The sequence below is a fragment of the Lynx canadensis genome, chromosome X (assembly GCF_007474595.2).
Source record: "Lynx canadensis isolate LIC74 chromosome X, mLynCan4.pri.v2, whole genome shotgun sequence".
Classification (NCBI taxonomy): Eukaryota; Metazoa; Chordata; class Mammalia; order Carnivora; family Felidae; genus Lynx; species Lynx canadensis.
The window spans coordinates 61376408-61392955 of record NC_044321.2 but is presented as its reverse complement, the minus strand read 5'-3'; the positions used below and the strand labels follow the sequence as shown (position 1 = coordinate 61392955).

Sequence of the window (16548 nt, the reverse complement as noted above, 5' to 3'; positions counted from 1 at the left end):
CCTGCTTTGGATTCTGTGTCTCCCTCTCTCTCTGCCCTTCCCCCGCTTGTGCTTTGTCTTTCTCTCAAAAATAAATAAACATTAAAAAAAATTTTTTTAACATCCAGTTAGTTAACATACAGTATAATGTTAGTTTCACATGTGAAATATGATTCACCACTTCCATACAACACCCAGTGCTCATCACAACGATAACCACACTAATTTTATTGCTTTCATTTCAAATCAGTTTGACCTATATAATTAACAAATAAATTTCATACTTTAAAACATTTTTCTTTCGTTTCCATTAGATTAGAGTAATTAGACCTCCAAATTATGCTGGTCCTCTTATGTTGGGATTGCTTTTGGCTGTTATTGGTGGACTCGTATATCTTCGAAGAAGCAATATGGAATTTCTCTTCAATAAGACTGGATGGGCTTTTGCAGCCTTGGTAAGTAAATTTAGAACAAAAATTGTTTGCATACAATATAGTATAGTTAGGTAGCATTAAGTTTATTTCTTACCTGTGAGAAGAGATTTTATATGTTTTTATTTCATGCCTTAAAATCAGTTTCTTTCCTCCATTATGTCATTAGGATGGCCAGGGTTTGGAGAAACTCATACTCAGTTTTTATTCACCCCTATGAAAATATGCATTTCTTTTGGAAATGCTCTTTTTTTCTAATTTTCTTTTGTATTAAAAAATTTTTTAATGTTGGGGCACCTGAGTGGCTCAGTCGGTTAGGTGTCCGACTTCAGCTCGGGTTGTGATCTCGTGGTTCGTGAGTTCGAGCCCCGTGTTGGGCTCTGTGCTAATAGCACAGAGCCTGGAGCCTGCTTTGGATTCTGTGTCTCCCTCTCTCTCTGCCCCTCTTCCGCTCTCGCTTGCTCTCTCTCTCTCAAAAAATTTTTTAATTTTTATTTGAGAGAGCACCAGCAGGTGAGGGGCAGAGAGAGAGGGAGAGAAAGAGAGAAGGAGAGAGAGAAAGAATCCCAAGCAGACTCTGGGTTGCCAGCGCAGAGCCTGACATGGGGCTTGAACTCCCAAACTGAACCATGAGATCGTGACCTGAGCGGAAACAAAGAGCCAGACACTCAACCAGACTGAGCCACCCAGGTGCCCCCCTTTGAAAATATTCTAAAAGACTTTTCAGTTTTCAATTGTGAAACTTGTGTCAGCTTATTTATAATTTTAAAATAGGGTTTTCCTTTCAGAATAACTATTATTGGTTCTTGTGAAATACAAGACTTAATCAAAAATCATTTATCTGAAAAAATTTTGTTCACATATTACTTAAGCAGACACACTTTTCATAAACCTGTTAATCAGTGTGGGAGCAGCTGCACCATGTTGTATAAGTATTTCATTATTTTTTGTTTTTTAGTGTTTTGTGCTTGCTATGACATCAGGTCAAATGTGGAACCATATAAGAGGACCACCATATGCTCATAAGAATCCCCACACAGGACATGTGGTAAGGGAAGTCTGGAATTTCTTTCCATTGTATACCAAAGTTAACCTTAATAATTATTTTGTGACATCATTGCCAGGATGTGAAGGACCTAGGTTTAGTTTTTACCTTTTAATTTCTCTGATACTGAGCTTCAATTACTGAAAAGTTCTCTTAAAAGTAGAAAGTTCCTAAAAAACAAAAAAAGTGGAAAGTTCCTTATCCCATTTGGTGAGTCCTTTTGACTAGGCTGACTATGAAAGTCAGACTTGAACTAAATAGAATAATTGATCTAGTACTTGAACATGTACCGTTTCTAGGCACTGTGCTAAGTATTATAGTGATAAAGAAGAAAAACAATCTTTGTCTTCATGAAGTTTACATTATTGTACCTCATGGTCTTGTACACTGAAATACTAGTTTTCTCATATGTTCTGTTGTTGAAAACATAGTATAAGTACAATGAAAAGGCAAATGAATAAAAACACAGAAATAATGTTTATTTTGTCCAAATTACTTATTGATGAATACCACAGATCCAGTGCTGGTATACATCAGGTAAATTAATAATTTCATAGGAATTGAAAATAGCCCATTTTAAGATTAGAATACCAAAAGTTAATGTATGTTTAAAGATTTAATTTTGTCTTTTTTCCCCCCAGAATTATATCCATGGAAGCAGCCAAGCCCAGTTTGTAGCTGAAACACATATTGTTCTTCTGTTTAGTATCCTCTTTATAATAAGTCCTTGGTGCTACATTTTAATTTGTCTCTTTGCTCACATTCTAGTATTTTGTCTACAGTGTTTGGTTGAGGCTGCTCTCTTATTTTTTTGTTTATTTATTTATTTTGAGAGAGAAACAGCACAATTGGGAGAGGAACAGAGAGGGAGGGAGAGAGGAAGAATCCCAAGCAGGCTCTGTCGGTGAAGAGCCTGTCGTGGGGCTCGAACTCAGGAACCGTGAGACCATGACCCGAGCCTACATCAAGAGCCAGATGCTTAAATGACTGAGCCACCCAGGCACCCTGAGGCTGCTCTCTTATTAATGCAAGTTTTAATATCTTTGGAATCATATTTCTGTGCCATCTATCTTAGCGCAGAGACAAACCTGCAGTCTGATAGAGCCAGGTTTATTGATCACTGATTCAAGGGAGACTGCACATCAGAAGAATCATGTGACATCTTACCTAAGGAAAGATAGAGTTATTATAAAATTTGAAGGAAGGGTGAAGCTTAGGTGAAATGTAAAGGAAGCAATGTTTTTGATAAACTTAAAGGAAAGCCAGGCTAAATGTAAAGGGATCAGTATCAAGTTTGGACTGTGAAGTGGACACAGGATTCTGTTTCCTAGAAACTATAAAGAGTTCAGATAAATGTGGGAGTTTGTCTTCACAAACTCTTTATTTGAAGCTTTATTTAGTTGTAAATTGAGGCTACTTAGAAATTGTACATTAGGGCACCTGGGTGGCTCAGTTGGTTAAGCATCTGACTCTTGAATTCAGCTCAGGTCATGATCCCAGGGTCATGGGATTAAGCCCCATGTCTGGCTCCGTGCTGACATGGAGCCTGCTTAAGACTCTCTCTCTCTGCCCCTCATCCCCTACTTGCGTGTGCTCTCTCCCTCTGAAATAAAAGAAGAAATTGTACATTTAGTGACTTAGATCCTCCAGGCAAGAATGGATTGTTACCTTAGTGATATAATTTGAATCAGTGTATGATTTTAGAGAACAGTGTTCATCATTTAGTAAAAAACAGTAGTTACTCAAAGACAGAGGTTATTTTGACATTTTATAGCTGCAGCACGTCCTAGGTAGAAATATTATTTCCTGTGAACTTTGTAGCTGCTTTTTGTATGTTGTCCCATTCTTTTGAATGGCAGGGCAGATTTTTACTTTCTCACATCTGAAAATTTCAGTCTCAACAGTAACAGACAGGTCAGTGTCTAAATTTCATAGTATTACTGAACACAGTTTACCCCCACCCCACGAATATACAAGCAGTGACTCTGCAGAACAAATCAACAAGGTAAACAAATGTAATGTTCCTAGAGTTGTGCTTCTTGGCCAAGGGGTCCTGACGTTGACATTAGAGTCCGTTGTAGCCCAGGCTGTTAGAGAAAACTGCCCAGTGGCTTGATGGTAAGGTCTCATCTCATAATCTAAAGAACTTAGAGGTCATCTAGTTCAACACTTACTCTGTTGACAATGGATTATACTAAGAACTGGCTAAGAAATTTGAAGGTGATTACAATCAATATGAGTAATTTAATCCCTTAAACATTTTTTTCTGATTATAAAAGCAATACAAGTTAATTAAAGGAAATTTAGAAAATAAAAAGAAGTGTAAAGAAAAAATCAAAACCCTTGGAAATACCCCTTTTAGTCAATCTTTGTAAATCGTTCCCCATTTTATTGTACTATATCAGTGATTTATTTAATAGAGATACTTGAAGGGAAACATTCTGGAAAAAATTTAAGCTTTCGGTTTTAATTGAAGGACATTTGGGAAAATGATATTTTCTCAAAACAGTGTTCATGTATAATATGGAAAACAAATCTGCTTAAAATCCAGTTCAGAGCCAGGAAAGTTCATCTGTTCAGCCATGGAATGGTGAGCTAAAAAAATTAATAATAAACACCTATTCCTTATGATAAGAAAGAAGATTGCAAGAAAAATATGATCCAAACCATGTTTCTTTCAAACCCTAAAATTTATTTTTTATTCAATTTATTTTTTTATTCTTTTAACATTTTTTATTCAATTTATTTAAACTAAAAAAGTTCACCCATTTCTCCCACCCCTTACTTCCCTTCTCTAGTAACCACCAGTCTGTTCTCTGTATCCATGAATGCTTGCAGGCATGTGTGTATATACAATTTATTTTTAGATTCCACATATAAGAGATGATACAAGTTTGTCTTTCTCTGTCCTATTTCAAATTATTTGAAAATTTAATTTGAAAATGCTTGTTTATGGTTTGGTGTATTAACAAATTACCATACCTTGGAAATTTTTCAGTGTCTCAAAATGGTCTCAATTAATGATATTTTGAAACTGAATAGTGTAGCAAAATGGCAGATAAAATTATACAATATTAAGTGATTTGTGGTTTGTTGGTGTTCTAGCTTTGTCCTAACTTTTTTTCCAAAAAAATTTATTTCTTCTTCATTGTTCAAGGGTATTTTACAGGTTTAGATTTCTAGATTTCTTTAAGCACTTTGGAAATGTTATTCCACTGTATTTTACTTACGTAGTTTCTGTGAAAAAGTTAGATTTAATTCTTATTATTGTTCTTTGAAGGCAGTGTGTCTTTCTCTGATGGATTTTAAGACGTTTTCCTAATGTTTTTATTTGTATTCCTCCTGTTTTCTGGGTTGCAGAACTTCCTCAATCTGTGGGTCAGTACCCTTCATTCATTTTGAAAAATGTTTTAGTTACTGTCTCTTCAATGTTTTTCTCCCATTTTCTCCATCCTCTCCATCCATGGCTTTCAACTTGAGAGCCTGGTCTATGAACCATGTCACTCTTTCTGGTAGAACCTGGACCTTAATCATGGTCTCTTTAACATTGTAGACTGTCAAAATTCTCTCCTAAGCTTGTCCTCAGTTTTTAAGTATAATTATATAAGAAGTTTAAGAAATAGAAATAGTCTTACCTTTTTCTTCTGCCTAAAGGTTAAACATTACTTAAAGCTTCACATACATTTGGAACAGATTGCAAGCCTGTTGAAAGATAGCATTTTTTTCCTTTCCAAGTTTTTATTTAAATTCTAGTTAGTTAACATATAGTGTAAATTTAGTTTCAGGTGTAGAATTAAGTAACTCAACTATTACATACAACACTGGGTGTTCATCACAAGTGCCCTCCTTCTTAATCCCCATCACCTGTGTAACCCATTCCCCCACCCACCTCCCTCTGGTAACCATCAGTTTGCTCTCTATAGTTAAGAGCCTGTTTCTTTGTTTGCCTCTCATTTCCCCCCCTCTTATGTTCATTTGTTTTGTTTCTTAAATTACACATATGAGTGAAATCACATGTTATTTGTCTTTCTGTGAGTGATGTAATTTGCTTAGCATAATACCTTCTTCCACCTCCATCCACATCATTGCAAATGGCAAGATTTCATTCCTTTTTTATGGCTGAGTAATATTCTATTCCCTCTCTATATCTATATATCTCTATCTCTATCTCTATCTCTGTCTCTATCTCTATCTCATCTATATCTCTCACATCTTTTTTATCCATTCATCAGTTGATGGACATTTGGGCTCTTTCCACAATTTGGCTATTGTTGATAATGCTGCTATAAACATTAGAGGGCATGTATCCCTTTAAATTTGTAATTTTGTATCCTTTTGGTAAATTCCTACTAGTGCAATTGCTGGATCATAGGGTAGTTCTATTTTTAACTTTTTGAAGAACCTCCACACTGTTTTCCACAGTGGTTTCACCAGTTTGCATTCCTACCAAGAGTGTAAGAGGGTTCCCCTTTCTCCACATCCTTGCCAACACCTGTTGTTTCCTGTGTTGTTAATTTTAGACATTCTAACTGGTGTGAGGTGGTATCTCATTGTGGTTGTGATTTGTATTTCCCTGATGATCAGTGAAATTGAGTATCTTTTCATGTGTCTGTTAGCCATCTGTACATCTTCTTTGGAGAAGTGTCTATTCATGTCTTCTGCCCAGTTTTTAACTGAATTATTTGTTTTTTGGGTGTTGAGTTTTGTAAGTTCTTCATATATTTTGGATACTAACTCTTTATCAGATATGTCATTTGCAAATATCTTCTTCTGTTCTGTCGGTTGCCTTTTAGTTTTGTTGATTATTTGCTTCACCGTGCAGAAGCTTTTTATTTTGATGAAGTCACAATAGTTTCTATTTGGAAATACAGCATTTTTTGTAAATTTGGTTAATAGAATGCAAAATGGTAAATTTTTTTCAGTGAGATATTTATTTTTCCTTTATTTTGTTTTAGCTTTTTTGCTAGTGGTTAGGAAGGTGTGAGTGATGTTTTCTGAGCAATTACTTTGCTAAATGTTATGAATGCATGATTTATCTAAGGAACTTACAGTATTGGGACAAACAGATGTGTACAGATTACAAGACAGTACTTTAAATACTGTGTAATAAGGTGTGATGGTGAGACCATGAATGAAGTTATTTAACTTTGTTAGCAGTAGGGAATTTTATGGGAGACTGAAAATCCCTTATTTTTTTAATGGACACAAAGCCTAAAAACTCAAAAGTTACCATGTGATAAGAACTAATAGAATGAGACTACTACTAACTAGTAATTATGAGTTTGGAAAATATCCACATATTTATCATTATTTTAGTATTGTATAATTTACTACATGATTAATAAAGCAATCTGTATGAATTGAGTGATCTACTAAAAGCAACTTTTAAAATAACATTTTAAACTTTTTAATTTGAATTATTATATTCATGCAGAAATGTTCACAATTTATAAGTGCAGTGTACAGTTTGATAAATTTTCACAAAATGAACAAAACTAGGTGTAACCACCACCCAGTTGATGAAATAAAATTTTACTCACAACCCAAAGCCTCCTCCATCTCATCACCTCCTCCAGATTGCTACCTCCCCACCCAAAGGTAACTACTATCCTGACAGCTAACAAGGTGGATCAGTTTTGCTTATTTTTTAACTTTACACAAATGGAATTATACATTAAATATATTTGAATGTAAAAAATAAAACAGCAGATAAGAAAAATTTCATCCATGATCTTAAACCCTAATATTAAAATCTAGGTTTATTTTTGCATATTCTCTTGCATTCTTTGCTTATTTGTATTTTTTTGAGGGGGTGCTCCTTTTTTTGTAGTTATAGACATACTTTGTATGCAGTTTTGTTTAATATATCACAAGCATTTTCTGTATCATTGTTGGCCTTTATAGTTATAAACGTTGCATGAGAATTACAGAGAAATAAGAAAATACAGGCAAAGAAAAATAGTGATCATTCTTAATATTTATATAATATGTATATTATAATTCAGTTATTCTCCTATTGTTGAACATTGCAACGAGTGTTTACTTGGATATAAACATAATTTGGCAGGGACGTCTGGGTGGCTCAGTTGGTTAAGTGTCCAACTTCGACTCGGGTCACGATCTCATGGTTTGTGGGTTAGAGCCCCGCGTCGGGCTCTATGCTGACAGCTCAGAACCTGGAGCCTACTTTGTATTCTGTGTCTCCCTCTCTCTCTGCCCCTACCCCACTCATGCATACTCTCTCTCAAAAATAAACATTAAAAAAATAAATATAAGATAATTTGACATATCTCCAAATTCTCAGAAGTAAGATTTGAAGCAAAGTGTACAAATCTTTCTATTGTTCTTGATGTTTTGTCTAAATTATTTTCCAAAATAATTTTACTGAAAAAAAGGGAAGGAGGATTGCTGCCAGAATATGTGCACTGATAGCCCTGACAAGTTCTAAGTATTATTATGTATTCTCACATTTTTTCTTTAAAGTTTATTCATTTATTATTTCTGAGAGAGACAGTGTGAGAGTGCATGCACAAGTGCACTAATGAACTGTGAGATCGTCTGTCACCTGAGCCCAAGTCTGAGGTCTTAACTGACTGAGCCACCCAGGTCCCCCTGTTTTCTCACTTTTTTAAACTGCTAATTCAATAGGCAAAGAAATTATATGTCATTGCTTAAATTACCTCAGATAATAATAATTCAAAGTACATAATTTAAACATTTTTCCACAATTTTATAATTATGCCTCATTTTATGCAAATGTCTTTGTCTTCATCATATATAATATACTTTAGTTCTCCTAGTTCTTTAAAAAAAATTTTAATGTTTATTTTTAAGAGAGAGACAGAGCGTGAGTGGGGGAGGGCAGAGAGAGAGGGAGACAGAATCAGAAGCAGGCTCCAGGCTCTGAGCTACAGAGCCCAATGCGGAGCTCAAACTCATGAACCACAAGATCATGACTTGAGCCGAAGTTGGACGCTTAACCAATTGAGCCACCCAGGCGCCCCACTGCTAGCTCATTTTATAGCCCAGTTCTTATGTGTTATAAAATACTACTTTCTCTAATTTCTATTCAGTTCTCCCATAGTAACATTTAATCATGATTAGGTAATTATTTATTATTTGTTTCATCACTTATATATCCCACTAGAAAGTAAACTTGTCCAAAGAATGGTCTATATTTTGTTCAACTTTTTAAAAATATTTTCTTTAATCTTCATTTATTTTTGAGGGGAGAGAGAGATACAGAGCGTGAACAGGGGAGGGGCAGAGAGAGAGGGAGACACAGAATCCGAAGCAGGCTCCAGGCTCTGAGCTGTCAGCACAGAGCCCAATATGGGGCTCGAACCCACGAGCTGTGAGATCATGACCTGAGCTGAAGTCGGACACTCAAGTGACTGAGCCACCCAGGCGTCCTAATTTTGTCCAACTTTTAACTCCCAACATCTAGAAGCACCTGCCATATAATAGGCATTGTCAGTAAAAGTTTGTCAATAAATGATATGAATCAATAAATGAAATGAAACAATACATATGGAAGTACATCACAGCTCTTGATAACTGAGAACAGCACACAAAGACCTTGGCGGTATATTACAAGATGGAAAGCTTATTTAAAGAAAATACATATAGACCATGATACAAAACAAACCATTCCGAAAGCAAAAGTCTCAGCCATTAATCAAGAGTGCCTTCTAACCAAAGCCTACAGAAATGATCAGTCTTTTCATGTATCTGGGTATAAAGAACCTTAGAAAAAATAATCATTGCAGAATACTACTTGTCTAAGCAACTAAAAGCATGATGAATGGGCATAATGCCTAAAAAAAGGCTATTGAGAGAGAGTGCAAGACCGTAGTGAAGGGATGAATAGACAAACTATAGAGCCAATGATAAATTCAGGCTTTACCTGAACACCTATTTTTCCCTTTCTTCTTAATCATACCCACATGTGGTAGCCTACAGTGTGTATGTGTGTATGTGTAATTAATTTGGGCATTTTTTCAAGTTTATTTTGAGGAGAGAGAGAGAGAGAGCACTAGAGGGGGAAGGGCAGAGAGAAAAAGAATCCCAAGCCGGCTTTGAGCAATCAGCCGCAGAGCCCGACATGGGGTTCAAATTCACAAAGCTGTGAGATCATGACCTGAGATGAAATCAGGAGTGGACTGCTTAACTGACAGAGCCACACAGGCATCCCTGATATGGGCTTTAAGAAAAAGTTTTTTGATGTTTAATTTATTTTTGAGAGACAGACAGAGTGCCGAGTGGGGAAGGGACAGAGAGAGGGAGATACAGAATCCGAAGCAGGCGTCAGCCTCTGAGCTGTCAGCACAGAGCCTGACACAGGGCTCAAACCCATGAACTGTGAGATCATGACGTTGGTGATTTGGGCATTTTTAACTGCTGTTTGTATTTACCAAACTGCAGGGCAAATTTCTCTTTTCTATTAGAACACATTATATTTGCTTTAAAATTCAATTTTGCTTATTTTAGCAGTTAACCATCCCATGTGTAACCTATTTTCATGAGTAGGTATATTTTGTATTTATGTAGCTTCTATATTAAGCTGAATAAAATTGAGGTGATGACATACAGGATTTTCTTTTTTTTTTATTAGAATATGTCAAGCTGAGTTTAGTAGTAATTTGTGCTTTAACAGTTAATTGTTGAAATTCTGGAGAATTTTTGAAAAGTTATTTTTCAAATAAAAATTAGTTGCTATTCTCTCCAAATGGTGTACATTTCAAGTGTTTTCAATTTGGGAGGGTGGTTGAATAATCATAAAGGATATTTATGTTTTAAAATGTATACAAGGTTGTGGGTGCCTGGGTGGCTCAGGTGGTTGAATGTCAACTCTTGATTTCGGCTCAGGTCATGATCTCTTGGTTCATGAGATCAAGCCCTGCATCAGGCTCTGCACTGGCAGCATGGAGCCTGCTTGGGATTCTCTCTCTCTGTCCCTCCTTTGCTCAAGTTCTTTCTCTCTCTTTCAAAATAAATAAACATTAAAATAAATAAATAAATAAAACATATACAAGGATGGAGCAATAGTTGCCAGAATGTCCAGAAAGGTTATATCAAAGTACCATGTCAGGAAAACTCATATTTCATTTGTGAGTTATTGTGGGATATTTGTTGAAAATACTAGTTTTTGTACAAATGAAGTAATTTTCCAACCTTAATATTTTTATTATATCTTCATAGTAAATAATTGCCATTCTGTATAGATACAAGATTACGTATTTTAGTTTTTGGTAATTGAAATTTGAAGTTTTGTATGTTCATTGTAATTTTCTTCATGAAATAATAAGAATATTAAAGTAGTATGTCTTTGTGTCTGTATGAATTTCTCCTTAAACAATTTTTCTAAGATGGTGGGGTTACCTTAGGGATGGTGCTCTTATGTGAAGCTGCTACCTCTGACATGGATATTGGAAAGCGAAAGAGTAAGTTATATCATATGCCAAAATGTAACAATTATACCTTTACTTTTTATTTAATTTTTATTTTGTGTTATTAAAATATAGTTGGCATATAATGTTACATAACAATTCTGCTTTTAATATAGAAAAAAGAATGTCCTCTTAATCACTTCCTCTCTTAGATATAAGTGTGTTGTTTTACTTCTTAATTATTTTAAAAGTAACATACACTTAATGTAGAAAATGTCAAGGGAAATCAGAGTGTGAAACATTTGGGGGGAGAATTACCCATTATTCCATAATTGAGAAGCTAAATATTTTAATGTTTTAATATAGTTTCTTTCATTTGTAAAAACATATTTAAAACTCTGCGTATAAAATTTTAAATCTTGTACCTCCCTTTTTAACTGGACTTAAACAATTCACTAATAAATATTTTCCTATACATAATTTTAAATTTGTACTCTATGCGGTAGTTTACTTAACCATTCTGATTTTGTTAAACATTTAGTTTTTCTTCTAACTTCCATTATAATAATATTTCCTTAATGACTATCATAGTATATTAAGCTTTATTCTCATTTCATATTAATTTCTTTTTTTTTAATTTTTTTTCAATGTTTATTTATTTTTGAGAGACAGAGACAGAGTGTGAATAGGGGCAGAGAGAGAGGGAGACACAGAATCCAAAGCAGGCTCCAGGCTCTGAGCTGTCAGCACAGAGCCCGATGCGGGGGCTCGAATCCACCAACCGCGATATCATGACCTGGGCCGAAGTCAGACGCCCAACCGACTGAGCCACCCAGGCGCCCCTCATATTAATTTCTTAAGGTAGATTCCTACAGGGGCGCCTGGGTGGCTCAGTCGGTTAAGCGTTCGACTTCGACTCAGGTCATGATCTCGCAGTTCGTGAGTTCTAGCCCCGCATCGGGCTCTGTGCTGACAGCTCAGAGCCTGGAGCCTGCTTTGGATTCTGTCTCCCTCTCTCTCTGCCCCACCCCTGCTCACGCTCTGTCTGTCTCTGTCTCAAAAATAAATAAACATTAAAAAAGAAGGTAGATTCCTACAAGTTGAATGACTGTATGGTCCTGTGTATTTTTTAATTCTCTCGATGTTTTAAACTGATGATGCCAAACTCTTTCCCCAGATGTTCTGATAGTTTAGATTCCTACTAGTGGCATTTAAAAATGCTTGTTTCCAAAAAAAAAAAAAAAAAAAGAATGCTTGTTTCACAGTAACTTTGTCAACATTAGCTAAGCTAAGCTCATTAAAAATCTGTGTGTGTGGTTTGTGTGTGTGTGTGTGTGTGTGTGTGTGTTTGCTAATCAGATGAGGGGGAAACTTTATATTATTTTGTACTTCTTTGGTTATTAGTAAAGTTGAATATTTTTCTAAATGTTTATTAGCTGTTTGTGTTTTCCCTTCTGTAAAAAGCCTTTTTGACTTTTGCTATTTAATCTATTAGAGTCTTAGAACTTTTTATATTGGTTTGGGTGAACTTTTTATATATTAAAATATTCACACATGGGTACTTGTTGCAAAGAAATGCTAGCAATGTAGTTTTATTTTACTTACATAAAATAACTTTAAATCAGAGTTTTACTTTTATGACTACAAAGTTAAATGTTATCAAATTAAACTCACTAAATAAAGTCTACTTTTTATTCTAGAAAAAAGATGATGACATTGGATTTCAGATTTAGAAGATTCTTATTTTTCTGAATTGAAATGAATCTTCACATATTGCAAAAGCAGAACAAATGTATCAATTTTTTATCTAGTCAGTATACATCCTTTAATTGCCTGACTTAAAAACTTGCCTTTCTCAGTATCCATTATTGGGAATAGGCCCTCTGGGTACTACACTGGTGGCATGAATTTAAATTATAAAGTATTTTGGTGACATATATTAAAATAATCACAATTTGATCTACTTCTAAGGTTCTAACCTAATAAAATAATACAAATGATAGCCATAAACACTTATTTAACATTTGTTTTATACTAGAAACTGTCATAGACACTTTTAGATATGTAACATGAAAAAAGTAGAATACAAACATACACAGACTGATTTTATATATAGATATAGATATAGATATATATGTATATGTGTGTTTAATTGGATAAAAAAGACTTCTACAATGATCATGTGTTAATACTCAGAAAAATATATTTAACATTTACATTAAAAAAATTTTTTTAATGTTTATTTATTTTTGAGAGACAGAGACAGAGTGCAAGTGAGGGAGGGGCAGAGAGAGAGGGAGACACAGAATCCGAAGCAGGCTCCAGGCTCTGAGCTGTCAGCACAGAGCCTGATGCGGGGCTTGAACTCAGAGACTGCAAGATCATGACTTGAGCTGAAGTCAGATGCTTAACTGACTGAGCCACCCAGGTGCCCCTTTAATATTTACATTTTAGTCCCTAATCATATTATGTGATAACTTAAAAAAGGAAAAAAAAAAACTGTTCCCTAAGTATAAGATAACTAAAAGCTGTTTTTTGTGTTGGCCAATAAGTATGTTTCCCTAGAACTTCTGCTGTAGCACACATGCTTTCCCACATCCCCACCTCTGTGCTTTTTAGCCAGTGTTATTCACAGGACTCAAAGAGCCTCAAGTTATGGGAATCATACTTGAGCATTGTGGGGTCAGCATCCAGAGTTAAGGTCGTTAACTGCTATGCCAAATCAGAGCATATGAAATGAATGTAGAGAGCTATGAATTTAGAGCTAAGATTCAGTATTTTCCCCCTCATTCAAATGAGGCATCCATTTTGAATGAGTACCTTATTTAGGCAGTGTAGTTACCTATAAATGAATAAAGTACTTTCAAGTGAGGGTGTGACAATGATGTTATCAGATGTCTTTAAATCAATATTTATCAATACAATAAGGCCACTTTTAAGGGTTTAGAAGGAATTTAGTGAGTGATTTCCTTGTCACTAGAACTTTCTAACACTAATTTCTTGACTGTGATAATTTTAAAGGAATATATTATTATATACAATTAAATTGCACAAGTGTATAAGTGGAACTACTCTATTATATTGTAATGGTTCAAATTAAATGGGAAGGCAGAATCCTGAAGATAAAGAATAGGTATGGAGGCGCCTGGGTGGCTCACTTGGTTGGGTGTCCAACTCTTGATTTCGACTAAGGTCATGATCTCACAGACCGTGAGTTCAAGCCCCACATCAGGCTCTGCACTGGCAGCACAGAGCCTGCTTGGGATTCTATCTCTCCCTCTCTCTCTGCCCCTTTCCCCCCGCAAAAGTAAATAAATAAACTTTAGAAAAAATTTTAAAGAAAGAATAGGTATGAAAATTTTTGGAAAATCGCAATTTACCAGTAAATTATATCCCTTCCTTTTCACTCTTGTAGACTAAAATTTGTGCCCCAGTTTTTTATTTTGCTTAACATGCTCATTTTACTCTCCTTTTGTTTTTCTCCAGTAATGTGTGTGGCTGGTATTGTACTTGTTGTATTATTCTTCAGTTGGATGCTGTCTATTTTCAGATCTAAATATCATGGATATCCATATAGGTATGATTATTTTATATTTACATAGTGATTACCTATACTTAACAATGATTAGAGTTAATGTTGCTTTATAATATTTGTTTTTCTTTACCTCCAAACTAGTCTAGCTTCTAAAGCAGAGATAGACATTAACTTAGATATGTTGCATATAAAAATTAACTTAAGAAAATTATGATATAATGGACAATATTATGTGATTTCTCAGGAATATCTTTGAGGGTTGTTCTGACATCGACTAATTTAATCTAAAAATCTAAAAACACTTAATGATTAGATTATTTTATGCCTTGTCCACATACTCTACTTACTCTTGAGGAACAAATTATTATTTTATTTATTATGTATTATTTATTTTTATTTTGAGAGAGAGAGGGAGCAGAGGAGGGGCAGAGAGAGAGGGAGAGAGAGAATCCGAATCAGGCCCCATGCTGTCAGCACAGAGCCCAGCATGGGGCTCGATGCCACGAAATGCAAGATCATGATCTGAGCCAAAATCAAGAGTCGGACACTCAACCAACTGAGCCACCTAGGCACCCTGGAGCAAATTATCTTTTAATGTTATTTTAAAACTTCTCACCTCTACTTTTCAAGGCTCTTTAGATGGCATAAACAGAACATTTCATTAGAATCCAGTTTATTTTTTTATTATTTTGATTTTTTAAGGTTTTTATTTATTTTGAGAAAGAAAGAGCACATGAGCAGGGACAAGGGGCAGAAAGAGAAGGAGAGAGAGAATCCAAAACAGGCTCTGTGCTAACAGCACGGGGGCTCAACCCCATGAACAGTGAAATCATGACCTGAGCCAAAATCAAGAGCCGGATGCTTGGGGCTCCTGGGTGGCTCAGTCGGCTAAGTATCCGACTTCAGCTCTCATGATTTGTGAGTTCAAGCCCTGCATCAGTCTCTGTGCTGACAGCTCAGAGACTGGAGCCTGCTTCACATTCTGTGTCTCCCTCTCTCTCTGCCCCTCCCCTGCTCACGCTCTGTCTCTCTCTCCTTCAAAAACAAATAAACGTTAAAAAAAAAAGTCGGACGCTTAACCAACTGAGCCATCAAGGTACCCTAGAATCCAGTTTATGGAGAGAATAAGAAAGAGTGTTTGGGGAACTGTCAGCATGGGGCCTGCCTGGCTCTCTCTGCCCTTCTCCTGCTCACACACACTCTCTCTCTCTCTCAAAATAAATAAACTATAAAACAACAACAAGAAAAGAAAGAGTGTTTAAGAAGATCTAATTGGCTTGAAATGTTCATAGAGATCTCTAAGGCTCAGGGAAGAAATTACTGTCCTGGTTGTAAATTCTCGATTTTATTCTGTTAGTAGCCATGAGATGTGTACCTACATAATGGGGAATGTTGTGAGTTAGTTTTATAATCTGAGTATCAGTTGCCATAATTCCTGTTCTTTTAATACAACATTGTCCTGTTGTATAAAGGACTATGAACACTAAAAATAAAGTATATCACATGATATTTTTGAGAGACAAATTCATTTTTCATATTACTTTTGACACATGTTTGTGGTAGGTAATTTTGAACAACTCCTTGGTTGATTGATTATATTGTGACAGTCCTAGATTCTTTTGATCAATGAACAACATAAATCAATCTTTTTTTGAATTTTTTTTCTTGCAAACTTACTTAATTTTATTTCTTTTTTTATTTCTTTTTCAGATTTTTATTTAAATTTTAGTTAGTTCTCATATAGTGTAATACTGGTGTCAGGAGTAGAATTTAGTGATTCATCACTTACGTATAACACCCAGTGCTCATCACAAGTGCCCTCTTCAATACCCATCACCCATTTAGCCCATCCCCCGACTACCTCCCTTCCATTAGCCCTCAGTTTGTTCTCTAGACTTAGGAGTCTCATGGTTTGCTTCCCTCTCTTTTTTCCCCCTTTCCCTATGTTCATCTGTTTTGTTTCTTAAATTCCACATATTAGTGAAATTATATGATATTTGTCTTTCTGTGACTGACTTATTTTGCTTAGCAAAATACACTAGTTCCATCCATGTGGTTGCAAGTAGTAAGATTTAATTCTTTTTGATGGTGAGTAAAATTCCAGTTAGTTAACATACAGTGTAATATTAGTTTCAGGTGTACAATTTAGTAATTCAGCACTTCCATATA

General features: G+C 35.2%; 1 protein-coding gene across 1 annotated transcript in view; it reads left to right on the top strand.

Annotated features, from left to right (window-relative positions):
- Nucleotides 1-16548, top strand: part of MAGT1 (magnesium transporter 1) — a 59613-nt gene that overhangs the window by 39784 nt on the left and 3281 nt on the right. Inside the window, exons 5-9 of the mRNA XM_030305221.2 lie at nt 294-434; nt 1369-1458; nt 2097-2160; nt 10824-10898; nt 14331-14421. Coding sequence (XP_030161081.1) covers nt 294-434; nt 1369-1458; nt 2097-2160; nt 10824-10898; nt 14331-14421 — 461 coding nt within the window. The remainder of the gene's footprint in view (nt 1-293; nt 435-1368; nt 1459-2096; nt 2161-10823; nt 10899-14330; nt 14422-16548) is intronic.